The 27,151-nt window shown below is 40.1% G+C and overlaps 1 protein-coding gene across 1 annotated transcript in view; it reads left to right on the top strand.

The window, feature by feature from the left end:
* The first annotated feature begins 3,712 nt into the window (after window positions 1–3,712).
* LOC141728292 (uncharacterized) overlaps window positions 3,713–27,151 on the top strand; it is a 42,795-nt gene continuing 19,356 nt past the window's right edge. The window contains exon 1 of the mRNA XM_074536185.1: window positions 3,713–3,822. Coding sequence (XP_074392286.1) covers window positions 3,713–3,822 — 110 coding nt within the window. The remainder of the gene's footprint in view (window positions 3,823–27,151) is intronic.

The following is a 27,151-nucleotide window of genomic DNA, read 5'->3' as shown; positions in this document are numbered from 1 at the left end:
ACAATGTAAGACTATGAAGGAAATGTGCTGTAGCATATCTTGTAGGACTAACAATCTCAGTTGAGATCAGCCTTCCCTAAGCACACTGCTGTCAAATATATGCTGCTATTTTTAAAGTGTGTTTCCACAGTACAGAAGAAACATGTTAAAGAGAAGCATCCAAATTTCCACATTACAGAAGATGACCTAGGAAATTCTACTGCAATAAACAAATATTGCTCCCATTGATATAATCAAGTTCCTCTCGGTGCAATCATGTTATTCCAGTTTTATACCTGTTTAGCCAAAATGGGAATTGGCCTATTTATCTTCTCCAGGCTAATATTCCTGCAAACTGCTCTATGCCCCTGTATAAAGCTGGGATATTCATAGCAATTTTCATAAACACTCACTGCACTGAATCCTACAAATCCTTTAGAAAGTGCTGGTGTCAACTTATATTTACAGTCAATGCTTGTGCCACTGGAGTGCAGGGTTTTTCTAATCATTAATACAAAACTGATGAGCCAGTGAAGAGCCGATATGATCAGTTTTTCCACACCATGCTTTTCCCACTGCCTATTTAAGATCATGAGGAATATTTTTGCTACAACCTCTGAATGCTTTCAAGCAACATTAAAATGAGGGTTTAAAAGTGATTGATCTAAAGTCCTGTATATCCATGGTGGATACACTACTTTTTCAGTGTGACTAGTTTTAGTGACAATGTGATGGCAAACAAAGCAAAAGAAACTTAGAGGAAAAATAAATAATATAAAGGGAACATGGATTTATTTCTCAAACTATCCACAAGTTCTGCCATATAGAGACCTTGGAAGGAGCATACATTCTTGGGAATTTGAATCTAAATTAAGGGAAAAAGGAAAAGGTACATCTCTTGTATCTTAAGTCCATCAGCAACATCTTATCCTGTCTTTCTGACCCACTGTAGGTACTAGTTCCTATTTTGCAGGAAAGCTGATACAGACTCTCATGCCATATTTCCATCACTGTTTTTATTCGTGCAGATAAATCCTAGTAGTAAAGGGGAAAAATTATGTCAGCTTTAAGTTTTTCTAAACAAGCCTGAGTAGCAGGTAGTTTTTATTTGATACTTATTTTGGATTCATGCAGCTCTGCTGAAAGATGTATTGCCATGACACATGAGGACACAAACACTGTGGAGTACCAGAAGGAGCAAAAGCAATGAGACCTCACAGTATCATTTTTACAATGTGGTGAAGCATCCTGACAGCAATCTAAGGACTGAACCATTCCCAAGCTATGTCAGGGACCAGCAGAAGCAGGTGGCTCTGAATGGGATCTCAACAGACACTCTCATGGAGTTTAGGAACAGATTTATCTCAGGGACAGATGTTTCTGATCACCTCACCTCTGATCACCTCTAGAAGCATCTGTGTTTGTCCTGTTTTCCTGGCAGAAATTTATCAAATCATTATTTCACAGGTTCCTCAAAGGGCTTTGTATCATCCTGAAAAAATTCCTGTGGACCAAAGCATTAGTTCTGAATGAAAAACTGACTATGATAAATGCTTCTGCAACAAAGTAGTAATGACTTGCAATGCACTGCAGTAACAGTTCAAGAGCCTTATCTCAGATTCATCTGAAATCAGGCTCTGAACTAACCACTGCTAATTTGTGTTGTATCCTTGTGGATGTCACGGACAATCTCATGAGACTTCTACTGCAGCTAAGCAGTAATTTAACAAATATTTAGAGAGTATCTTAGCCTAGTGAAATTATTTCATATTTATCATAACAACACAGATCATAATGGACTCGTGATGTCACTGTCATATGTATTGATACAAAAGTTCCATTAAAATGTTGTTATATCATAGCATTATAATAAATTATCTGGAGTAGGAGAGTGAGATGGCATTTTGAATCTGTAGGACATTGTATTTTCATACAGCATCTTTATACCCTGAAAAAGCATGGAAAAGCTTATTTTCAGAGAACATCAGCTGTAAAGCAGCACCTATAGGTAAAATATTTATTAAAATAGGATCTCTATTACACTGAGATTAAATCTGATAAAGAACAATTTTTGCATTTGTTTTACTTTTGCTAAAGGAGAAACAGAGTGCTTGGAGAAATTATTAACCTGTTATTCAGAAAAGGCTTGAATCTCATGTCAAACCATTCAGAAATTTTTAGGTTCATATTGTAGCATGTAACTGTAGTGCTGAGAGAGTGTAGTTCAATAAAGTCTTATTTGCCCAGAGGCTAAAAAATTCCCTCCCTGAGACATGAAATATAAGCCTATGTGTCGGTTTAAGAAACCTATCTCCTTTTTTATGTTTTTACCATTGGTAAAGTTTCCTTCTCTTTGTTGTCAACTCTACAGTGACTTTGCAGTTTAGTTTTGTACTTACACCTACAAAAGCAGAGCCTGTTTCCACCCATGTTCTTCTACTCAGGCCTGGACAGCTGTCATCTCACTGCAGATGACAAAGACTTGAAAACAAAATCCAATTAATTCCCAGGTAAATCACTGTGAACTGTTAGCAGTGAGTAACTGTAATTAGTGAGCAACTGGGTGAAGCATGAGAAATTCTAAGCCAAACAATTCAAAACACTACTTACAGATATGTATTAATCAGTGGAAAATAAATTATGAGGTGCATATAAAATAGGGTAGGAATCAATGTACAAAGGAGAGGGCTCCGCTTTAGCATGGTGCCTGTTGCAGCCTCCTGTCAGGAGTGCCTGATCCTCTGCCAAGGGATATTAACTTCCCATTCCTCACCACTGACCTTACTACCTCTGACCTCTCTCATTCTTTGTACTTAACCATTTCTCCATTTATTCTCCTCCACTTTCTCCTGTTGCCAAGAAGTATCTTGTTTCTATCCTGGCTATTAATTCCCTTTATTCTCCACCTCTTCTCTGGTAGCTCATTTTTCTTCATCCAGTTATCCCCTTCATCACTGTCTTGCCACAAGTAGCCACAATCTTTCTTGGTTTTGATAATCTGCCACCTTGGCAAGCCTGAGAAAGATCAGGGCTGTGATATTTCTCATTTTTCTCTCCATTGATCGCAGAGGAGTCGAAGCTGCTGGGAGGGAGGATCCCTTTAGCTGGAACTCAGGCAGCTGCCATGGCTGTGGTGATCCTGCAGGGACAGATTGCAGTGATGCAAGTGACAGCTGCAGCCACCGTGCCAGCACAAGTCAGTGGAGGTCACACTGGGAGGAAAATCAGAATTTCACTGTTGTTGCTGAAACTCCCATTAGCCAGCCTGGTTATCAGTGCAGGCAGACACCAGTGGGGTGGAGATACACACCATCCACCACAGGCTGAGGACTTTTTGGGAGAGCTGCCTGCATTTCTGCCTCACTCTACTTTTCTCAAGTATGAGCAAGGAAAAAAATGTCTGGAGGCTGCAAGAATGCAGAAGGAAAGGCAGAGATATCCAGCTCCCTGTCTCTGGCTGCAGAGATTGTAAGGCTGGGTTGGGAGACCCTGCTGGTATGAGAGTGAGACAACCATAACCTCCAGGAAGAGGGGATCTGAAGCTTGAGAAGTCTTCCAAAGTTGTGCTGTAAGAGAGAAGCAGCAAAATCCTAGTGGGATCTCCAGCCAGAGAGTCACAGCTTTAAAGGCCACTGGGTGACTTAGGCTGTAAATCCCTGGCAAAAGGATATAAAAACATGTCAGAGGAATGATCCAGACAGCATTTGTGTGCTGAAGAGAGCCCTGTGAAGACATGGGGTACAACAGCACCCAGAGGCTCGAGCCAGAACAGGGAGATGTGTTTGTGGTGCCAGTGCTGCTGGCTCTGAAGGGTTTCTGTGCAAACCCTGCAGCTCCAGAGGTGTAAGTGACCTTCCAAAGTCACAGCCCTGACAGGGGAGAGCTGGGGATGGCACCCCTCAGGTGGGATGACTCCTTGGTCACAGCCCTACCTGCTAGACCAGATTTCCCAGCCACAGTCACACTCTAATTAGTTCTGTTTCCTTGGAAACCCACAGACCCAATTACAGCTTTGTGGCAGCTCTCTAAGGCCAGCTCTTGGGATGACAAAAATATTCAAGGCCACCACCAGCCCACCAGCTAATGCTTCTTTTTTTTTCCCTCCCCTCTCCTAATTTTCTTTTTAAAGAAACATAAATGGCTCAGGAAACTCAGGTATTTGTTCCCTTCAAAAATCAATAGAAAAAAACCCCATTTGAATGCTTTTTGCTGTTGCCTTTTCTGGACAGATGATTCAGACATGTTCAGTAGGTAAGACCCTTTCCATAAGATTTGCCTTCTGTGGCATCTCAGTGTCAACATGAATGCAATTTGTAAGCTGAAGCTGGATAAAATTTATAGAGAAAGGCAAATCTCCCCCTGCCTCCCTTGTCTCAATCTCCTACAAATATTAAGCTTCCATAATGTTTCTGTGGATGCTACAGAAAAGACATTTGAGGAAAATTACTGCTGGAATAAAGATATGGCTTTGATTTGACTACATTTATCCTGCGAGTCAAACAGCTCACACAGATCTTGGCAGCATTGTAAACAAGACATTAGCTAAGCAACAAAGCCAGGATGCAAATTTTGAAGCCTTGAAACTCTCAGGACACTGGACCCATAAGTCCTATTCTTGATAACACACACTAATAGTTTATTTGAAAAAATCCAGTAGATATTACTAATATGCACATAATGTCTGTATATTGGGATTTAAGATTTCTGCTTGGAGCCTGTTGTATTAAAAAATTCAAAATCAAACCTGGCACTTTAATCTTTTATAAACAGATTTTTCAGGAATGTTATTTTGATTTAAAATGTTTACAAACTGGAGGCTTTTCAGCCATTACACAAAGTATTGGACACTATCATGTTCAGAGCAGCTACAAGTCACATCTGTGACTTTAGGGTGCCAGAGGACAGGAAATTTGCACTGTAATTTTGCAGAAGATAAGAAGCTATGATGAAAAATAGGAATGCTTTTCCTTTTGGTTGTCTTGCTTTTCTCCTCCTGTTTTTCAATAGGAATTGGGGCACTGTGTTACTTAACTGATTCTGACACAATGTGGGTAGCATAAACTTGCAAATTTTGCTATTCCAGGCAAATTTTCCAGGCGGAAGAGAGTCAAATACAGTATCTGAGAAGTGAGAGTTTGAGATTATTTTCAGGAACAGCATCTTCATGTTCATGGCCCATGCCTTGAGATAAGTTACCTGAAGCAGAAAGCAGAGGCAGAGCAGAATGAACAAACAAAATCTACTGAATTGAGAGTGCTGCCAATAGGGTGTGAAGGTCTGGAATAAAATTTCAAATTTCCAGTGTGATTTTTGCACATACATGTAACCTGTAACACTGGTGGCAGAATCCCTGCAGTTACTGAATAGATAGCAGCTGGATTTTTTTTTTCTTTTGGTCCCAGTAAGGTATGCTTCAGATTAGACAGGGAAAGCAAGTCCCTTTTGGGAAGGACCATCTTTCATTTTGATGTACCTTTGAACACTGCATTAGAGAGTCTCTGCATTTATTCTTATAGCAAGCAATGATAGTCAACTAGACCGCCCTGTCTATGCTATTGTAAGTTACTAATTATTAAATATTTTTTCCCTATTTCTATTCAAGATATCACTAGGCAAGGGTAGATCACAGTTATGTGCTCATCTTTTGCTGTTTTTGCTCTCACTCTGTGCTTTGCAGACACACCACCATCCCTGCACAGCTCTGCAGACTCAGCAGTGCCTTTAAACAACCAGTCAAGCATTGAGAAGGTGGAATTCCATCTGGGCAGGCTGTTTCACACTGACACCTCCTGAAACATGCACTAACCAAGAAAAGAACAGCTGAAGTAGCTAAAGACATGTTTCATTTTCACTTAAGAAAACACAGACATTAAAATAATGGAATTAATCCTCTCAGCTCCCTTATACCCCACATGACAGAGAAGCAAAATCCCCTTGATACGAGTGCTGAAGGTATTGATGAAGATTTCTGTTAGGCTTTTTGCCAAGACATGAATTTCAGCATGACAAATTTCCAACATAAACACATATTCTTTCTCACACAGTTGTCTTCCAACAATGGAACTGACCATTTACTCAAACCCAGCATTTCAGCATATATGCACACCATAGCTCTGAATCACATCACCACAATGTCACCCAAACAAACAGACTACTGTTGTACAACCATCAGGTAATAGCTCCCTGAAACACAGCAAAATTGGTATCAAACTAATTATTTGAGTGTGCATAATAATGTGAGTGTGCATTAAACAGGACATTGGAAATGTACTTCAACATGTGTTGAAGTACATTTATTCTGCAGGCACACAAGAGAGCCCAAGGGGTGAGCAAAACTCCTTATTTCCTAGTCCAATGCACATCTCCATTAGGAAGAAAGAAAGATTGGAAAGGAATAAATGGCAGAGGGGGAAAATAGCTGAGTAATGAAAAGTAGTGCTTAAAGATAGATAGACAGATAGATAATAAAAGAAACAGGAATGACAAGACAAGAAAACAAAAAAAATATCAAGAAGGAAAAAGAAGGAAAAAAGGTGAGCAAAGAGAAGCTGTCTTATAGCATCACCTGCCTTAATATGTGGTAAGGAAGTCTGGCCTGAAAGAACAATCAAAATGCAAAATTTCCCCTGAAATCATGCCATGAGAAATGAAACAGAGATGTTCACTCTCACCCCCTGTTCCAGTACCCATGAACAACTTTGCACTAGAGTGATGAATGTGTACTGACAATGTCCCTTGGGATAGGGGGGCATCACCCTCAGTCTCCAAAGGAACACACAGTGGGACCTAGCAGCTTGTTTTGGGTCACACAGGACACCTGTGACAGAGCTGGAAACTGGCCCAATCTCCTGGGTTTCAAGTAATGCTCTTAAGAAAAAAATCAGCTGTGGGGGGAGCACATCAGCTTGGGGACAGCAGGCACAGCGTTACACACTCCACTGAATCTCAAAGACACACATTTCTAAAGATTGTTTTGTTAATGTCTGCACATCCCTAAATCAAACAAACACCTAGACTGAAAATTTCTGAACATTTTCTGAAACACCTACATGAAAATTTTCTGAACTTACCTCGCTCCTTCACAGGTGCTGGAGCCAGTGGGGGAGATGTGGATTTGGCAGACAGTGTAACAACTCTGTCCAACAGGAATCACTGGCCCAGGTGCAGTGACATTCTGCAGAGCTCCTGCAGTGTGAGAGGGACAGCAGTGAGCCCTTGTCACAGGCTGTGCCCAGGGCTGAGCCTGCCTTCTGCTAGTCCCATAATTGCCCTTCCAGTAGACTTCCCTTATTCCTGTGAAAATGGGCTCACATCCTTGACTCTGAACTCTTCTCTCCCAAAAGGCTGAATCAAAGCAATTGGTGATAGGATCCTCTTCAGGATCTGGCTCAAATCAAACATCAAAGTCTGGAAAACCACCAAGGCTTTTCCAAATTCTTCAAAGCTAGAGCTTTCCCCTCTCACCATCATCAAGATTTTATTCTCCCCAAATGATTTCTCTGCTTCAAACAGCAATACCCCTTCCTTTGTTGTGCTGTTCTTGTGGGGAAAACACAGGCAGATTCCTGCTTTTCCATGTAACTGGATTTCATCCATGGAGAAGCCTGTAGGCACAGGATGCTTTATTGGTCAGTCCATGAACTATCCCCTAGGACTGACCCCACTACTGCACTCAATTTTTGCTGGGGCAAAGTCTCCAGTCTGAAGGGTCAGACCTTCAGGCACCAAATCAGGTGTTTTGGAGATACTGAATTATTGTCTACACCTGCTATATAGCTACTACAAATAGGGTGATGCACCTTACTCTGAATGAACTCTTTTGAACAAAAACCAGTTTCAACCTGCAAAGGAAGAGGCTCCCTTAGTCTGACACCTGTTCGAGTTGTTTGCCAGAGGGGGTTAATGAAATAAGGGAAGGACCATGATGCTGCAGCATTTTGATTAAAGAAGTGGTACTTATAGTGAGATATGTTGTAGTGAGGGAGGACTTCATTACCAGAATGTAAGAGACAAATAATTTGCATGTAGACTTTTCAGTAGCTGTTTCTTGAAAGGGGATACAAATGCCTTGTTTTTAATGAAATATGCTTCCTAAATTTTGATCAGTCTCTACTCTTCATGCTACCAAATTCTCAATTCTATTCTCACAAACCATCCTAGTGTTTTACAGTTTTAAACTACTTGATGGAGAATTCCCAAATACACAACCATTGTGCAGTGATAGCTTACAGAACCAGAGTTCACAATGGTCTGACAGATTTTTTTTCATTTGTTTTGGATTTATAAAGCAGTATTTCAGGGTGGCAACCCTCAGAGCAAGTAAAACTTGCAGGGAAACTGAATCTGCAGTCTGCCAACCAATGATTCTTACTGGCACTCTTAAGTTTACATAAACCTCTCCCTCTATTTCACAGCAAAATCTGGTGATACAGGTTTAAAGACAAGCCAGTATTACAGTCAGCCAACAGTTTGTAGCAGCCCTGTGCCTTTACCCAAAGAATATCTAGCTAGCTATGACTTATCTAATTTAGGAGTGATATGATCTGTTATTTTAGTCTGCTGTTAAGAACAACAGCAACTAAAGAAATAGAAAGTAGGCAAGAAACCAGATTTATATTGAGATCACTGTAGCAACAAGAGCATATTTCTAAGTACCCAGAGCCAAATAGCAGTTGGTACTTCAGGAGATAGGATTTTGTCCCAATGAAGGCTGGCATTGTGTCAAACTGCAGAAAAGTGCTGTGGTAGATAGGGAAAAAATACCTCTCCCTGAGAGCAGTAACCTTGTCTCATTGTGCATTTATGAATTCCTTCTCTTTGCCAAGAGGGAGGAACTCTTGTCACCCTATAAACTCTTCCCACACTAAAACCTAGCAGTGGCTTTACAGAAATTGTTCACTTTCTTCATTTCTCTCCATCAAACATAAAGAAAAATCAAGTTCTTTAAACCAGGCCAGATTGGTTTCCTTTTTTTCCTCCTAACATTAGTAAAAAAAAAATATCCCTCAGGAAATAGTTTTGGCATGTAACTGAACAGCTTAGCTAATTTTTTTTCCTCCTAATATGGATGTAATTATGGACAATACAGTATGGTCTTATTGCAATCATTGTGATAGAACTGCATTTGCACAGTAAGCTGCTCTAAGACAGATTTTCTTGTATCACAGCTGCAGTGAGTGTCTTCTTGCTTAAAAATAATGACTTTTCAAATAATTTCTAATACTGGCTCTTGACCCAGAAGCATTTAAGGAAACTGACAGCAACCAAAACCTCTAGCTGCTGGAATGTGAAAACTCTGAAAAGATAAAAAATAAACATAAAGGCATTTAAGGTCCCTTCTCCCTTAGCCCAGCCACTAAGTGGTTTTGCTGTGGATGTGTGTGCATGGAGCTGTGTGGTTACACAAAATAACAGACAAAGGTTGCATTAATCACCCCTCAATCCAAGCTGAAATTAGACTTGTGGAAATTTTTGGCTGTAGCTGTTTTTCTGCCTCTGTCTTTTAGGTACTTGTCAGGATATGGCACTTAAAATAGTTTTACTGCATCAGTGATCTGTTCTCCATGGATCTGGATATGCTTCCTCCACTGTGTGATGTCTTCACCTTGTGAAGGCCTCCTCTTCAGTTTCCAAACACACAGATGGTAGCTAAAAGGTACAGAACTTTGGCAACATTTTTGGCTATTAATTCAGTCATGTAATGAATTTTACCCCTTTAGTGTATAACATTTCAAGTTGTCATTTCAGTAAAAGATATGGGGAAAATTGTTTGAGGAAGTGTTTTGGATTCAGTTTTTTTTGGATGAATGAGTCCTGGAATAAACCATGTTATCCCCATGATTACTTTACCTGTGCTAAGCAAATCCCTGGCTGATGGAGCACTCATGGCAGGTGAGAAGTTTGGAAGAGCTGAATGATGCTCTCTGACATCAGCAATCCTGCAAGGCAGCCAGCCCCAGTGGAAGATGAAAAGTGTGTGATGGCTTCAATGTTTCTCCTCTCTCATGCCTTCATATCTGGCAGCAAGGCAGCTCACACTCTCCTTGCTGAAATGAGTCACAGCCAGGGAATGACCCTTGTGTAGAGGATTTCAAGCTGCCCCCAGAAGAAGCTGTTGTTCCAATCTCAATATTTTGGCTGCTTGTGAGATGACAAGGCCTAGGAGGAATGAGGTCAGACCAGCTGTGGCTGAGTTGTGTCATGATTTTGCAATGAGTTCCAGCTGACTGATAAGAAACCATGAACACAGCCAGAGCTTTTCCATCTCCTTCTCTGAGGCATGGCTCTAGTTTGCACTTCAGTCTGAGCCCAGTGAGCTCCTGCTGGAGATGTCACCACTGGCAGCAGGAGCAAAGGAATCTCAAGGCAGAAGAACAGCTCCTTACCTCAGGTGTTTTGTTGGATTTTATGTTGTTGGAGTATTTGGGTTATGCTAAAGATGCTTATAATGACAATACCAAATGATCCTCCGTTATATATGGACATAGAAAAAACAATGTTTGTTCTATTTCTCCCTGGTCACCTAAGCTCATTCAGTCCAGAGTCCAATGTATTCAGATTTTTAATTAGATGTACAGTGATTATGGTTTTAGGAGTTCCTGTTTCAGTCTGATGAGCATTATGTGAACCTTCAGCCAAAGGTTAAAGCCTTGCAGTCTGAGATGGGAGCTGGTAAATCTCCCCAAACAGTGAAAGCAGCCAGGGCTGGCCCTGGCCTCAGCTCCAGCTGACTGAACTAATGTGGGAAACTGGGATGTGAGACATTGCTGGATGTGACAGATAACAATGACAGGAGCTGGCAGGAGCTACTGACATCACCATGAAGAATGGCTGAGTTTTACAGGTGGTTCAGGGGGAGTGATGTGAGGGATGGACAAACCTCCCTGAAAAGGAGCTTTGGGACCTTGGGCAAGACCAAGAGCAGCTTGATGCCCTCATCAGCCACAGGATTTAGAGCTGAGATCAACTGTGCTACTAATGGGGTCAGGAATACTAACAGGGCTATGGATGTGGTAACAATAAAACTAATAATAAAAAAGTAAATGAGGTTGGGTTGTTTAACTGGGGAGGACTGGGGAAGAGAGGGAGAGGGGCAGTAATGATGAAAGAAAACAACAAGAGGTGGAAAATGAGATAACAAGACATTTAAAAGGTGCCATTGTTGTTATCCAAAGGTACCTGCCAGGTACCCCTTCTTCCTCACTGCAAACAGAGCAGGACAACAAACCTGCTGTGTCCTTACCACACCACAGGTGTCAGGGATGCTTCCATGGCCTGGTGGACCAGGGGATGTGGTGGATGCCCTCCCTTGCTGGCCAGGGCACAGCCAGGATGGCTGTCTAGAGAATCATGGGGTCAGCTGAGCCCATTCCCATTTCAGGCCTGAGAGCATCATAACAACATCCTAAATGGAATAAGGCAAAAATGAGGTGAGCCTTGCACTTGGGACAGGTGTGGGGAGAGGCAGGGATTCAGTCCCTTCAGAAGATGGGAACTGAGCACTGGGGGAGAGAGAGCCAAGGGCAAAACTGCTGAGTTATGAAGTGGGAGTGGGGAATTGTCACAACTGTGCCCCTCTTGAAGAATTAATGGCTGTAACTGCAGTTCCTGCAAGCCAGACTTGGTTGGAATCTTTCAGGCAAGCTTTGAGAATTAAATTTTAATTTAGTTCCCTCCAGGAATTTATGATTTTTCTGATCCCATCTGGACTAAGGGCGACTCTACACAGCAGTTTATTGAGCTGAATCTCTGTATTGTCTCCACTTACTGAGCTTTACTTCAACTCATGGAGAGCCCTCAGGGAAAACCAAATTGGATTCTCTTCAGTTAACACCAAAGAAGGACTTAATTGAGGGGCAGCTGGGATGGTTTCACAGTTTCTTTTTACAGGCAATTAAACCCCTTTGTCCAAAAGTGTCACATAAGGTGCACAAGTCCTTTCAGGTCCCTCTCTGACTGTCAGACATTTTTCTTAGGTGGGTTTGCTCATCTCCTGAGTTAGTGAATTCCTCTGTGCTCCTCCATCTTTCCTTCTCATCCCTCTGCAGAGGTTCAAAGAGCAATGGTGTGAATCTGTGACGCTTCAAGGTACTGGAAATTATAACCCTGAAAAATTTTAGAGCAGACGTGCAAAGAGATTACAGAGAATGTGGGAGAGCATAAATGTAATACATCAGAATTCTTATATTTACTTATCAAAATAAATAGTTTTTATGAATCAACATAAAAAGTGAGTTTTATACAGTGACATTTCTCTAAAAATGTTATATATCATCACTGAGGGCAGAGTGTCCGAAATTTTTTTCATATTCTTTTTTCCTCCTTCATTGCATAAAATAAATATATGGGCCTTCCCAATGGAAAATTTTCTCAAACATAATATCAGGGAAGTCTTTCAGAAATATATCATAGTCTGCAGTGCCTATTACTCTAAAAATGTAAACAAAGTCTACTTGTTAGTTTTAATTTTGTCAGCTTCTGTTTCAGACATCACTGAGGAAAAACAGATCTCTGTTAATCAGGTATTTCTTTCTCTGAGGCCATGTTGAAATAAGTGGTAAATAATCTATTTTAATTTAGTTTAGTCTAGTTTTAATTTAATTTTATTGTTTTCTATCTATTTCCCTGGGTTAGATTAAGCCTCTCTGGATGAAATTAGAACTTCTTCCAGAAAGCCTTTTTTGAGTGCTACAAGAGAACTTTAATGGATTCTTAGAGACTGGAATTCCCTGCCTAGAACAATAGAACCCACAAAGATAAAGCCCAGAGGGTTTAAAGCTGATCCTTTCCACATTCATCAGGTCCAGATTAACCCCAGCACTGATCCAAGGAGCCTGGACCAGCAGCCCCAATTTACAAACCCTGCACCACACCAGGCTGTGTCTTTCTTGGTCATAATCAGAAAGAAGAAATATGGGAGCCCTGCAAAGACCTTGTAAACCATGTATGGGACAAGGTACAGCAGAATGAGATGGACACATGGGGCACTGCAGGGTGGATGGTGGTCTCTGCACACCTGCAGTTCTTGCTGAGTGGCTGAGAAATGGTGATGATGAAATGAAATCTTTTCCTGAAGATCATCAACTACAGAGGGTAATCCAGCTTGGAAATTCAGAGCTCAGTGAAGAATACATTCTTTATGTGGACAAAGACAAGCAGAGTAGCTGGAGGAGCCTAAATAGGAAAGGAAACCATTCAGTGATTTAAACCACAAAAGAATTTACAGAGAAACAAACCATAACTAAGTAGGAAGCTTGAACTGTATACTGTGAGCAAATCAAAAGCAGAAAAATATTTTCACAGTGAAAAATATTTAGTAGGTATCTTGCCCTTCAAGTGACTAATACTGATTGCTGTGCTCTGCTAACATGTAATTTGCTGGATCAACTCTTGGTTGGCAAAACTGGAGTGAAGGTGGAGAGAATGTTTACTCTTGACATGTTCAGCTGCTGAAATCTCTCCGAAAATTTAGAAACACAGGATTATTTCTTGTGAAGAAATAGATAAGAACATTGCAAAAATGGACTGAGAGGCCAATATTTTTGTTTGTGTTATAAGTTTTAGAATCCAGAAAGAAGGGGGTTTGGTAGTGGTGGTTTTTTGGGGGTCTTTTCTTTTGCTTTTTTTGCCTTTTTTATGAGTGGAAATCCTCCCCTAATCCTTCATGTTAGAAACAGAAAAAGGTGAAGCAAATTTATCAACAAATCTGGTACACAGAAAAAGCCCCACATGTAATTATAATCACTGTTTGATTCCTGAGAGATAAGTGATTCCTTGCCTCTGCCTCTTCTTGTAGTCTTGAACTCATTAAAAAGCATCTGATTGATCACACTGACACATTTAAAATCCATCTCCCCACAGCAGAGATTTGCAGCAGAAGGAGAGGGATTTTCATCTCACACATGATCTCATGTTCTCCAAGCACATCCCACAAAGCAGCCAGCTGGGGGGAAAGAGGAGAACTCAGCATTCCACAGGTTGAGGGTCTCTCTCAGCCCCACGGGCTCAGCAGGAAGGAGAGTCCTGTCCCCCAAGGACCACAGCACACCCAGAAATAATAACTGAACTCCAATATCCCACACAAGCTCTATATATGAGATATGGATCAAAAAGATGCCAGTTCCAAGTAGCAGCCAGCAAAATGATTCTGATTTGGACACTGAAGTTCTAAAAATCTTTAGGAAAGGCCAGACCCTCACCACTTAGCATGGTTATTCTGCATATATACAACCTTTTAAAAAATACTTATTAAGATTCATTCTTTCAGCCCCCTCTGGCAAAAGGCTAAAAATGAGCCAAGCTGGAGGAGAAGTGGGTGGGAGGATCTCATGTGCTGGGAATTGCAGCTGTAGCTTCAGTGGACCTGTGAAGCTGCAGCACCCAGGGAGTGCTTTCACTCAGCCAGAGATGACAGAAAACCAACTCTGTGTGCTCTGGCCTTGCCAGGGTTTCTGACTCTGAGGTTTCTTCAAAGGATTATTCTGCCTGGAGTAGCTGTCCCTGTTTCAGTCTGATTCACAACTCCATTGCTACAGTTTTATGCTGATCTAACCCTTCTGAAAATCAATCAGCCAGACCGGCGCCGGTATAAAAGTGGAGTGATGCAGTGGTGAATCAGACCCATGGTTACAAAACACTGTTTGTAGGGAATTACATAACTGGACTGGGAATATTTTTAAGAAATTATTCGCTTTTAAAAAAATAAAACAAAACCAAACAAAAAAAACAACCTGCCAACAAAAAAAAAAAAAGCCTCAACAACCCAGATATGATTATGTTTAAACTTTCCTGATGACAGAATCATAAATATATTGCCTCTTACTTAATCACACACTGACCTGTTTTAGATTCATTAAAAAGTTCAACAAACCCAAAAGATATAAAGTAGTGCTACTCTATCTGGCATTCTCTCACACTGGAAGGCAATGCTTTGCCCTTGCAGCAAATTTAAGAGGGAGAATCAACACTTTCCTCAGAAAGTCAGGGTACAAAATGCATCAGGAGGAGCCTTAGTGCTGAGTTGAGCTTGCTGTAATGAAATAAACACCCATTTTGTGTCTCTGGGATGGGATCTACTTTGTATGACTGAATTGAAAACTGATACCCTGCTTCATTTCATCTACTCCATCCTTCTGGCTCTCCCTTGGCAACAGGTGCTGATCACCCGCAGAATTCAATCTGCACCACTCTCTGATCTCACAGGTAAAAACTGGGGCAGGATTTAGTTTAAATCCTTTTGTTAGGAGAGGGTTTGCTGCCTTATCTGCAGACATGGAAGGATGTTCATCACATCAGTTGGTACTGCTGAGCAGAAGTCCAGTCTAGTCCAGCCTTCTGAAAGCCACCAAAAGTCACCAAAGCTCAAAAGCTTTGTGATCTATTCAAAATGAGATCAGAGAGAGATGTAATCCTGCATTAAGCACAACTAAAATTATTACATCACAGGTATTATGGCACAGCATGTGTCAAAGTGCCCAGCTTTTTTCTTCAGGGTAGGTCTGTCCTCTCACATGTATCTCAGGACACTGCAACACTCCAACACAGCAATGGTGGTTATTTGGGCCCAATACATCTACTGTGTCTTCAGGTATTACAAGGGTTTAGGTTTTTTCCTTTTTTTTTTTGCATTGCAGTATTAAAAGGTCTCAGACCTCTGTGTGGTTTCAGTATTTGCTGCTTTTTCAAACTGAAAACCCAAATCTGGCTCTCCTTAGCCTCCTTTTGCTGTGGCTGTACTTTACCAAAGGCTCATGATCCACGTTCAGTCTAGCTTGCCTCCCAAACTGACAAGAAGGGACAAGAAGTTTTACTTTCCTATTATCTTGACAATCATTTTTGCAGCTGCATCAGGTACTTTTTAGTTACAAATCCTGGAGCACCCTGAAAGTGTTTCTCTTATTAACTCCTTGTGAATGCCCACAGTCATCTTCTCAGCTGTCTTAATAACCTATGATGAAGTTGAAGAGGGGATTTTGTTCTTTTTGCCATAAAAAGTCAATTCCCAGCTTTAGGCTTGGAAGTGAATATGGAGCTCTTGCTTACTGAACCCTTCAATACCACAACTAAGGTGGTTTTGAGGTAACTTGGAAGTAATAAAAGATTGGTTTAAACCATTAAATTAAGTACTTTCATTTTGCAGAGAAAATAGGCATTTCCTGGACTACACTGCCACAGGGGGTTGCAGATAGAGATATTTTTATCAAAGATTCAGGGAAAGATTAGACAAATTTATGGACATTAGGTCTGCAAAAAGACATGAAAAAAGACATGAAAAAGACATCATTGCATTCTCAAATATCCCAAGTATAACCATTATGGATGCTAGAAGAGAATGACGGAACAAAAAAGCCTTGTCTTGCTATTTTTTGGAGATAAATTCCTGGGTTAAGTGGACTGTTGATCTGACTCTGAAAGGCATTTTTCCTGTTTTTATAGAACATGTTTACTTTCACCAGTTCCATTCTCCATACAAGCACAAACATCATGAACTTTGGACTTATGATCCTTTACCCCAAAAATTTTCAGAATGAAAGCCTGTATTAGCTCTGAATACAGCAAGACTATCTCACTTTCTTTGCTAAACTTCAGCCCAAGAATTTCACTGTAAGCTGGATTTTTTGTTTTTTATCTCATGCACAATATTCAGGCTACAGCTCTACTGCAGTCTGAAAGGGACTGTGTTTCCCATCCACTTAGCCTTTGTACTGTGAATTCTGTTCTCATCTTCAGTTAGTTTTAAAAAGATTCCTTTTTCCTTTTTTTTTATAAATTCCTACTCTTTGTCCTGTCTGATGTCCATGCTTCTCAAATCCACTGATTTACTCAGAAAGTACTTTAAAAATCAATATATAGTGGTTGCTGCAGAAACTTGCTAAGTTGTTTGTAAAACATCATCTGGGACCAGGCATGGAAAGACAGGGCTTTTGTGAATCATATTCTCTTATTATTGATTGTCCTCAGATCAAAGTAAATATGTTGTAAGATGTACTGAGATACAAGATAATTTCCAGCTGCTGGGAGAGGCAGAGTCCCCAAATGCTTGACAGGGAAATGTGAAGGCCAGGAGCTGAAGATGGTCTGGTGGATGGCACACCAGCACGCAGAAAGTGGTCTTTCCAAAAATATTTCTGGCATTGCTGATGAATGCATCATTTCACGAGTTCTAAAACTGGCCTCATGTGCTAATAAGTACTTGCTTACTTGGAATGCTTGCCTTTCATTCTTGCAGGCCCTAATGATTTTAATTCCCTCCCTTGTTTGCCCTTTTCTTCCTTCTCTCTGAATAGACATGGGAGGAGCCCCTGCATATTAATCTTGTTAAGTGTGCTGGAGCTGATGGTCTAAAATCTAAACTGCTTGATTTAGCTGCTAGAGGTAAGTTTTCTCTTTATTTAATCTCTCTCTGGAGATTGATGAACTGCTCTGAAAACACAACAAGGTCATACCTTTGCATAACAGTGAAAGCAAATTAAATGTGACCTTTCACAGATCTAGTTCATGATTTTTTGTAATTCCTAAATCCCATGGAAAAAAAAAATCTCAGAGAAGCATGTTTTGGGGGTTTTGGGTTGCTTTTTTTTTTTCTTTTTTTGACTCAGTGAGTTGTTTTTATTACTAAAGACGTTAAATCTTTCCTTTGTGGTACATCTGTCACAAGTATCCTGCCACTTGTTGGCTGTGGCTGTCATCCCAGGGTAATAGGCTGCAGCTGTTTTTAATAACTTATAGCTGAAATCCTCAATATGTTAAATCACCAACTGCTTTCATGAGAAAACACTCAAAAAATGCAATCAACACTTACTCATTGTTACAACTAATAATTCAGTATTCACATGCATAGCACTCCATATCAACATGACCATATTTCAGGTTTGCTTTGAAGGAAAGGAACAAGTGTTTGTTACAGGATCAATTCTAGGATGGCTCATTCTTGAGAATAATTTATCCCATGTTGATAAAATGTGGATGTGTACAGAAGTTTACCATGATGTCCAAGCTGAACAATAAAAAATTTATTGTATCCCTTGCCTCTCTTCAAACAAAAAGCATATTTTTTCAAGAACCATGAAAGACATTGCTTTAGGGTGAGATCCTGCTTCATTTACTCTATGAGCACTTCTTTATATTCACTCAGTTTCACTGTTTTTGTTCTATAATGGTACTGAAACACCTCTTTATTTTGACTGATTGTGGCAGCAGGGGACAAAATTAAAATCTCTTTCATATATGTGTATGTATTTACATGTATACTTTTATGTGTCCATGTATATGGGCATATATCCGTATATATGGCAATGTGAAAAATCCCAAAGTGGGGAGGAAAAGTGTAGGCACAGATGTAGAGTAGGAAGCCACTACACAGAGGTAACTATATAAGTCCCAGTGAGCTTGTAAGACAGAAAAGCTCTTTCATCTTTCTTTTAGCTCTAAATGTAAATAATATGAACAATAGGAGACAACTTGTCCTGCTGTTTATTCTCCCCTCTATCTATAACATTGATGCTCTGCACAAAAGCATTCCTCAGTATCTAAATTTCCTTAGATAAAAGAGAGTCATTTTCTTTCATCTCATCCTGTGGCGAGCTAAATCCTTTTGTTCAACCAGGAGAAAACATTCTGTAAGTGCAAATGTATATTTATTATAGGAGTTCCACAAGAAGGCTATTTTATATGAGTAGTGGTACACCCATATCACCATTTCCCATCCTTGCCGGTCTGCTGTTCCCTTGGGCTGCAGGCACAGGGGCAGGTGGGTGTTTGCTGTGCTGGCAGATAATGGGCAGAGCCATTATGCAGCTCTCTTGGATGGTTAATGGGGAATATTATCCAAAATTGACCTTGTTTAGACATGGAGTGCCTTTGGCCTCACTTCAAGGCACTTAACATGAACAAGTATCTGATTATATGGGCTTTTAAAAGACTATTGCTTAAGCAATATCTCACTGCAAGAAGCCCTAGTGTGCACCAGAGTTTTCCTTTCAAAAGGTTGCATGAAGTATAACTTCATGTCTTGTAGTTCCTATTTGTCAGACTGATGAGAATGGAAGCCCAGGAATTTATACCTGATAAGTGCATTTTAATCTAGTGCAGAAAGAGCTGCTCACTGTCTCTGTTTCACATTATTGCCCCGATTTCTTAGCACACGAGCAAGTTTTACCTTTTGGCAGACATGCTGTGCTGAAATTTCAGATTATGCAATGGTTTGGACAAAAACAGAGATGAGACCACAGGAGCATGCAAAAAGGCTGCTCCCTGTCTCAGGTACATTTTGTATCTTTTTCTAGAGGCACAAGTGCCTGCTGTCAACTCTACATTCTCACAGGGCTCCATTTCTTAGACACAGGAATTACCAAGCAAGCTGTTTGAACAGCTTGTTTCAGGGCTGATATTTAGATATCTAAATAAAGTGGCTGTTCTTAGAAGGGGCTCATGACAAAAGAGGAGATGATAATAATTCTAGTATATTATCATTTCACCTGTCTTAACTAAACAAAGCTGTATCAGGGCTGTCAGTAACTGGGACACATTAGGCTGATAGAAGTTATTATTACTTTTAAAAGATAAATATGCAAACAATAGATTAAATTTTCTCTACAGTGTGTAATTATCAATGGTGACAGGTGAGATGGTGCTAAGTATAGTGAAACTACATGCATTTAGACCATTGATGGAAAAGCAAGAATCTGAATACTCTTTGTAGCTGAAGCAAACAGAGCAGTGCAAGCCCAAGCTTCTCCTATAGGAATAGTGAACTCACCTCAGAACATAATTACAGTATAAATCAAAAGCCTGAAAAATGTTATTCTGGGGGCCAAAATAAAAAGAAAACCTCCTAGATTTTCAGCTTGTCAAATGGAGATTGCAAATTTTTTTTTTTTAGAAATATAAATTCAAGCATATAAACATGCTTGAATTCCTCTAGCACAGGGAAATATAAGGTATATGGTGCCTATGTTCTTTCAGCAGTGTGCTTCACCTGGGATAAGCTACAAGTCTTAGCTGCCTCAACACTCTTTTCTGTCAGGCATTGCCTTGCCCCTCTATAATGTTTTTGTCTCAGTTTCAAGCAATATGGATTTATTTAATTGCACTTTTTTCTGTAGCACAGCTTCCTTGGACTTAGCATTTTTTAAGGCTCTCTCCAGAGCATGAATGATCTGGGGTTAATATACCCTCAAGAACCTCTCTTACTCAATTTAAAAGGCCAACATATCTCATTGCAGAAATGGTCATGTCTTCCTAATCATTAATGATTTTTTAAATAATAATTTATTCACCTTTCCAAGCTATTAAAACTACAGTTCATAAAGTCTCTGGTAAAGAGCTAATTCCCATTTCTCTAACCACATGCAGTATTTCACTGCAGGATGGTCAGGATCTAAGTAATAAGAAAAATATTGGGCAGAAGAAATGTTCGTCATGTCTGGCACAAGAAGAGCTAAAGGCAGATAAATTGTTCAGTCAAAAGACTATGGCAAAACTGATAATTGAAAGTGGACTTTCCAAATCCCAGACCTGTGCCTCAAACAAAATTTCTGTCTTCTTCCAAAATATCAGTGCTTCATTTCAGTTTTATCTCAGGATTCCCTATCAGAAAGGTAAAGCAGCTTTCACATACTTGTACTGAAAATAAATTTGCCACACAGTAAGGTCAAGTTTTTTTAAATCCATTTTTACAGTTTTTATTTCTTCTATCATTATTTTAAAACAATTAAACTGTCTGATTATATCAGTCATCAATTAAACACTGTTAATGGCCCTTCCAATGCCCCTCTACTCATGTGCTGTGCTAAAGGTACAGGCAAGAGAGATATGACACAATGCTACACAGAGACCCAGCAAAGAGCCATTACTCTTGTCTCTACCTGGCATTTAGGACGGAGTGAAAAAAGAGGGAAATTGTGACTCATTAACTCAACTGTATTTACAACATCATGAGCTCCAGTAGATGAAGAATTGCAATCATTACCCAGGAACCCAACAGCCCATGAAACCAAGAGCCAAGGTTAAACAGGCTGTCTAAACAACAGGGCTTTATTGTCTAGTACATCAGATTTGCTCAGAAAACAGGAATACAGTTTATGTGAATTATGTGTTCATCAAAAGGCAGTTGCTAGCAGAGCATGGGGTGCATAACTCCCAGTGCAACCCATTGGGATAAACATCTACTCTGCCTTTTGGGGACAATTTAAATGTCTGCTGAAACATACACTCAGGCACTGGGGAGACTAAATTATTCCAATTCATTTCACATGTTCTACCAATAGCAATTTTATTTCATTAAGAGTGTGGACAAACCCTAGAGATCTGAAATGAACTTCAGTTACAGCTCAAGGTGTTCTTCAAAACTTGCACATAAAAAGGGACACAAAACAGAAAGGAATTAAGTACAAGGTAGGAATAAGGTTAAAGAAAGAAACAATGCTTTTGACAACAAAAATAACTACATCAGAAAGAATTTGTGCAGAGTGTTAGAAAATTGTTACATGCCTATAATATACATACTGGAGAAAGGATCAAGGGGCCATTATGCAAGGTGCCACACAGTTTTTTAACAGTCAGTTCCTCCCTGTAGCATTTTTGTCTTCATTTGTTCGCTTTTTCTCTCTCCACCTATACTCTAGTCTCTGAGGGCCAGGCTGCCATCTGTCTGATGCTCTGCCCTTGATGGCACTCCTCAGGATAACATGCTTTTAAATGCAAGTTAGTTTGGGAGAAGGAGGTGAAGCCAGGTAACACGTAGCTTGCTGCACAGTCAGAAAAAGGCTCCTGTCCTTCCCTGGCTGAGCTGGAAGCTCCAGGCTACCTGGCCAGCCTGGTCCCTCTGCACAAGAATGAATTTCACCCTGAGAGGAGAACTTGGGTACGGGATACACCACTGACAGGCCATGGGGCTGGTCCATCTGTTTGCATTTCTACCTGAAATGTGAAATTTATTATCATTTGGAAAAATAACCCAGTGATACAACTTGCTCAAATGAAAACATACACCTGAGCTTAAAAGGAGGAGACAAACTCAGATATTCAGCTGAACCCTGAGTCTCTAAGTCTTGCAGGTCAAGATGAGATATCTTGGGAAATATAATTGTGGCTGGTCATTCTCTAGCATGTGTTTCCTATTACTGCCACTGTATTTTCAATATAATTTTTTCTGCTTCCTGCTAGAGAAAAAATAAATCAGTGCCAATGCAGAAGAATTACCATGGATAATTCTTTATTTCTGTGAGTGACATGATCTAAATAACACCTTAAAAGTAGCTAGAGAAGCAGGAAGCCTCTTACTTTTTGACATGGCAAGAGAAGTTTAGATACTTTTAATACAGCATAAATAGCTGACAGAACTCAAATTACCATGACAGATCTCAACTGTCTGATCCAGGTGGCTAATGCCATCTTACAGCAGTTTAAAAATTGTGCCAGTAATACATGAACTGAATATAGCTCCTTTTTGCAAACCAGGATATAGTTATACATCTACTTAGTGAGCATACTTATTTTAATATTTAAAAAATTAAGACACTTCAAATTATATTTTTATAGGAAAACCTATGACTTGCTAAGAAGCCAGTGTAATGTTCTTGAAATCATGAAAAAAACTTTGATGTGTTGATTCACTGCAAGAACAAAATTACACATCTAAATTGAATTAGTCCAGTCCAGACCTCATGATTCTGAGGATTTCTCTCTCCACAGAGATCATTAATTGTGAAGTTCCTCACAGGCATATCTGTGCTCAACAGGAGAGCAGCCTGATCTGCCAGCCAGTGTTGCTAAGATCAGCTGACAGAACAGTATTCATGTAAAATCATAGGCTCAGAAAGAAATAGCCAAGAATTTAAGCAAACAATATCGTTATAAGCAGCTAGCAATTATCTTCAAGCATTTCAAAGCAAATGAATCACCCTCTCGTGATTTCCCTTGCAAAAATGCAGGCAAATTTTCATGGTTATTGTGGTTGTTTCTGTAATTGATCTAGTTAAGACTGTACAGTGGAATGGATAGATGGGTTTAAATCATCTCCCAAGGAGGGCTGATTAACCCACTGGATTTGTCGAAGCAATTTGGAAGGCTGGAGGCAGCAGGTTTGCCAAGAGGGTGCCGTAACAGAGATTTGCTTTGCCTCTTGTTCTTCTTGACACAACTCTCAAATGCACTCCATACCAAAGCAATGGAAAATAAACTGATTGGTAATGAACGAGTTAATGCTTTAGGCCTCCTGCAGCAGTGTCCTTCTGTCCTGTTGCTGGGCTTGCAAGGAATGGGCTATGCTAATAGGAATAGAGAGAGAACTTCAGAAGCTTGCTAAGCTAAGAATAGAAAAAGAATGAATAAACAAAGGAGCTCTCTCTGATTCTGTCCCAGAGAGAGCTTGGTCTTTGATTGGCCCTTAATTGTAAACATGGAACTGGGACCAATCACAGGTGCACCTGTTGCATTCCACAGCAGCAGATAATCATTGTTTACATTCTTCTTCTGGGGCCTCAGCTTCCCAGAAGGGGGAAAAATCCCAAAGAAAGGATTTCCATGAAAAGATGTCTGTGATACTGTCCTTCTGCAGTGGGACCTCTCCCAAAAGTCCCCAAAGATGGTGAACACTGAGGACAACAGGTTCTGTTCCCCATGTTCACAGCCTGGCTTTCTGCCTCCTTAACCAGGAGCTGAAAACTGCATTTGGGAGTCAGAACCAAGCCCCCTGTAATTCTGTATTTTCCAGAAAAGGCTTTAAGAACACCAGGAACAGAAACTGGTATGGGTGCAATTCGCCACTTTTGTATCTTATTTCTCCTGTTTCTACTTAACAGAACTGCAAATAAAGATCTGGATAACTTAGTACCTACTCAGTATTCCCATGAAGGAATCAGGTGGGAATATTGAGTATTCAGGCCCAAACTCAGTATTCCACCAAGTTTTTTGCTATGTGGAAAAATGTTTGTTTCTTTATTGGAATGTTTTCCAACATTTTCCTGTGTAGAAAGTCTTCTCCTTAGACTGTGGTACAGGAAAATTCAGATTCTCAGGAATTTTGCTTTCTTTGGTTTTCCTCACTAATTCACAGGGAGCTTTTCAGATATCTATCTTGCCACCTTTTCATAGTTAAGAAGCCCACACTTTGAATCTCTTTTTAGGAAGAGTTTTCCATAGCCCCGGTTATCTTCCTCACCTGCTTTGGTGCCTGTGTTAGTCTGCATTCAGAGGCATTATGAGCATCCATTTGTGCATTTTTATATTCCCATTCTATGCTTAATTTCATTAGTTATGTGTCTATAACTTAGAAAATCTTAACCTGTATTTAATGGTACTTGATTCCTTTTATTAAGGCTCAGTATAACTTACTTTCCTATGATAATTTTATTAATTCCTGGTTTAGTCATCTACATATCATCTTGCATTTATCAGCTCTTAAGTTTTACCCATGGAATGCTGAAGTTTCCCTCAGAGGCTGAAGAACAAAGGCAGGTATTTGTCCCATCTGCTTAAAGAAAATTCAGTTGCCTAAAGGACAGTTCAAAATGTCAGAGTTTAATATTCATGTCTCTTTCATGCAGGCAAGAAAGAAAAGTAAATTCTCACCTGGTGGTTCTTAAGGGCAGACCAATAAAATGTCTTGAGCATAATTATTTGCCAACCTGAATAATTTTATCAGGTCCATAATGTTTTATCTGATTCCCTTCTTCCAAATTAGTGCATACTTTAAATAGAGAAATTAATGTAGAAATAATTATATACCTTGATGGAGGGGTTCTTATCCTTAAATTTTGTTTTAATTTTCTGTTGATTTCCTGTTGCAACTCTTTCAAGGAACTCAGTGGAAGGTTTTTGGATGCTCTAAATAAAGTATTTTTCAAAAGAGATGATTACAGAACCAGGAATCACAGAATGGCTTGGGTTGCAAGGGGCCTTAAAGATCATCCAGTTCCAACCCCTCTGACATGGGCAGGGACACTTCCCACCAGACCAACTTCCAGCTTTCAGGGATGGGGCATCCACAACATCTCTGAAAAATGTATTCCCATGCCTCAACACCCTAACAATAAAGAATTTATTCCTGATAGCTAAGCTAAATCTACCCTTTTTCAGTTTAAAGTGCTATCCCCACATGCCCTTGTCAAAAGTCTCTCTCCAGCTTTATTGTAGGCCCCCTTTAAGAGCCATGATGCTGCTGTAAGGTGGATGCATCCAAACTATCTAAAATGGTAATATTTTAGCCATTACTCAAGAAAAAAATCAGAGAAACTAATTGATTTGAGAGTGACATGGTGATGCTTTTAGATAAAAATGGTTGTTTGCTATTTTGGTAGGGAGGTTTGCTTTTGCTGTAATTCTCATTCAGTCAGGCAGAGCAAGCAGTACTTTCAATGAGCAGCCCCACGGTTTGAGCTGTTCAGTGTGTGTGGGATTTGAGGGGAAAAGCAGAAGCTGCAGAATATGGAAAATGCTGGAAGGAATGGGATTGCTGTGTGTGCGCCCAGGTGGCTGCTGTGGTGTGCTGAACCAGATCTGCAACACAGCCATTTCTACAGCCAGTCTGTGGCATGAGAGTAAGCCTGTGAGGGCAAACTGAGTCATTCCACAACAGGTGAAACACAGCTTGAAAGCTTTGGGAACTGCAGGAGATGGATGTGAGCAGCACAGAAATCTGTTTGCAGGAGACTCAACAGCAGTTTCTGAAAAAAATCAGATGGGTAGAATTTTATCTTATTTTCCTTATTGCTTTAATTAATAATTTGAAGTTATTTAACACAGTTATTTCTGGTAGTAATTCCAGTACATTAAATGATACGAAACATAAACCAGTCCCATTATATTTCAGAAGCAGCCAATTCATACAGCAGCAGAAAATGAGACCAAAGCAGTTTTTTCTGTCTGACCAACAAAGGCACAGGACACACAGACTGTGTGCTGGCTGCTGCCACAGCACTGTGTATGGAACAGCAGTACAAAGAGAAAAAAGGTTACAATGCACATATTTTGGGAGGGCTTGTGCTCCTATTGCAGCACAGACATGTTTGTTCACTGCAGACTGAATGAGTGAAAAGGCTGACAAATCTGCATTGCAATGGCAAATCTGCACCAAAGCACCACTGCAACTGAGGACGTAAGGTCAGAAGATGCAAGTGGTGAAGCTCCCATTGCTCCAGAGTACAAGATTCCTGAGGCTGCAGATTTGACAGTGCTCCCCAATGCCAGTGAAAAAGAATCCATGAAAATACCTGTTCCCCTTCTTGGTTTGGAATGCTCACCGTGGGCATTTCGGATTCTTATAATCTGTGTATTTCAAACGCCTTCTGATTCTCTCAGGAGCCATATTTAAAATTACAAGGAAACTATAAAAAAAAGTTCAAGCCCAAGCAGTTGCAATTTCCTTTCTTTTAGCAAAACCAAGAGGTGTAGTTGTAGTTATTAATAAAACAAGTAGGATTTGGAGAGCTGCTCTTACGTGTACCCTCTGTTCTTGGAGTGCCTGCAAAGGGGAGAGAGCATCAAGAAGTGTAAAGGGGATAGAATTAATCCCAAATTTTCTAAACTGACAAAAGCTGTCAACACCTAATTGCTTCACATTAAAACACTGAAAGGTGGGCAGGTGGGGCAGGTTGTCATTGCCTGGGTGCAAAGTTGAACTCAGGGTTTGTTGCATTTCTCTTGAGTCACTGAGGGAAACAGAGAGAGGAATTCTTGTCTTACATCTCTGTATTGTCTTGTGAGCCCAAGCTTAGCATGAAATAAGAAAGAAAAAGGCACTGCAATTAAATTTGTTTGAGTTGGCAAGCTCTTAAATAGCAAACTCTTGGGGGGAGGCAAGGAGAAGGTGGCTGCAGAGACAAAAGACTGAATTTCATTAACAGTTACACCTACAACAGTTCAAAAATAATTACCACGCAAAAAACATTTTTGTTAGAAACAATTATTTAATAGTCCTGGAACAAAATTTGCTACTTAATTGGGAATACTGACAGGTAAAATAGGGAGAAAATATTTCAGCACTGTGACCCTGTACTCATGTGCCCTCTACTTAAATGCTTCCCAGCCTTCTCTTTAACAGAGAGTGGTTACAAGCTAATTCAACGCTTTTTGCTCAAATTCATACCTGGTCATAAGATGGTAACATCCAAACCCAGCACAAACCTTTTGGACTGTCCCTACATCCATTTCTGATCCTGCACATCCTGGATCC

This window comes from Zonotrichia albicollis, chromosome 2 (assembly GCF_047830755.1).
Source record: "Zonotrichia albicollis isolate bZonAlb1 chromosome 2, bZonAlb1.hap1, whole genome shotgun sequence".
Lineage (NCBI taxonomy): Eukaryota > Metazoa > Chordata > Aves > Passeriformes > Passerellidae > Zonotrichia > Zonotrichia albicollis.
This window is presented reverse-complemented; position numbering and strand designations above follow the sequence as displayed.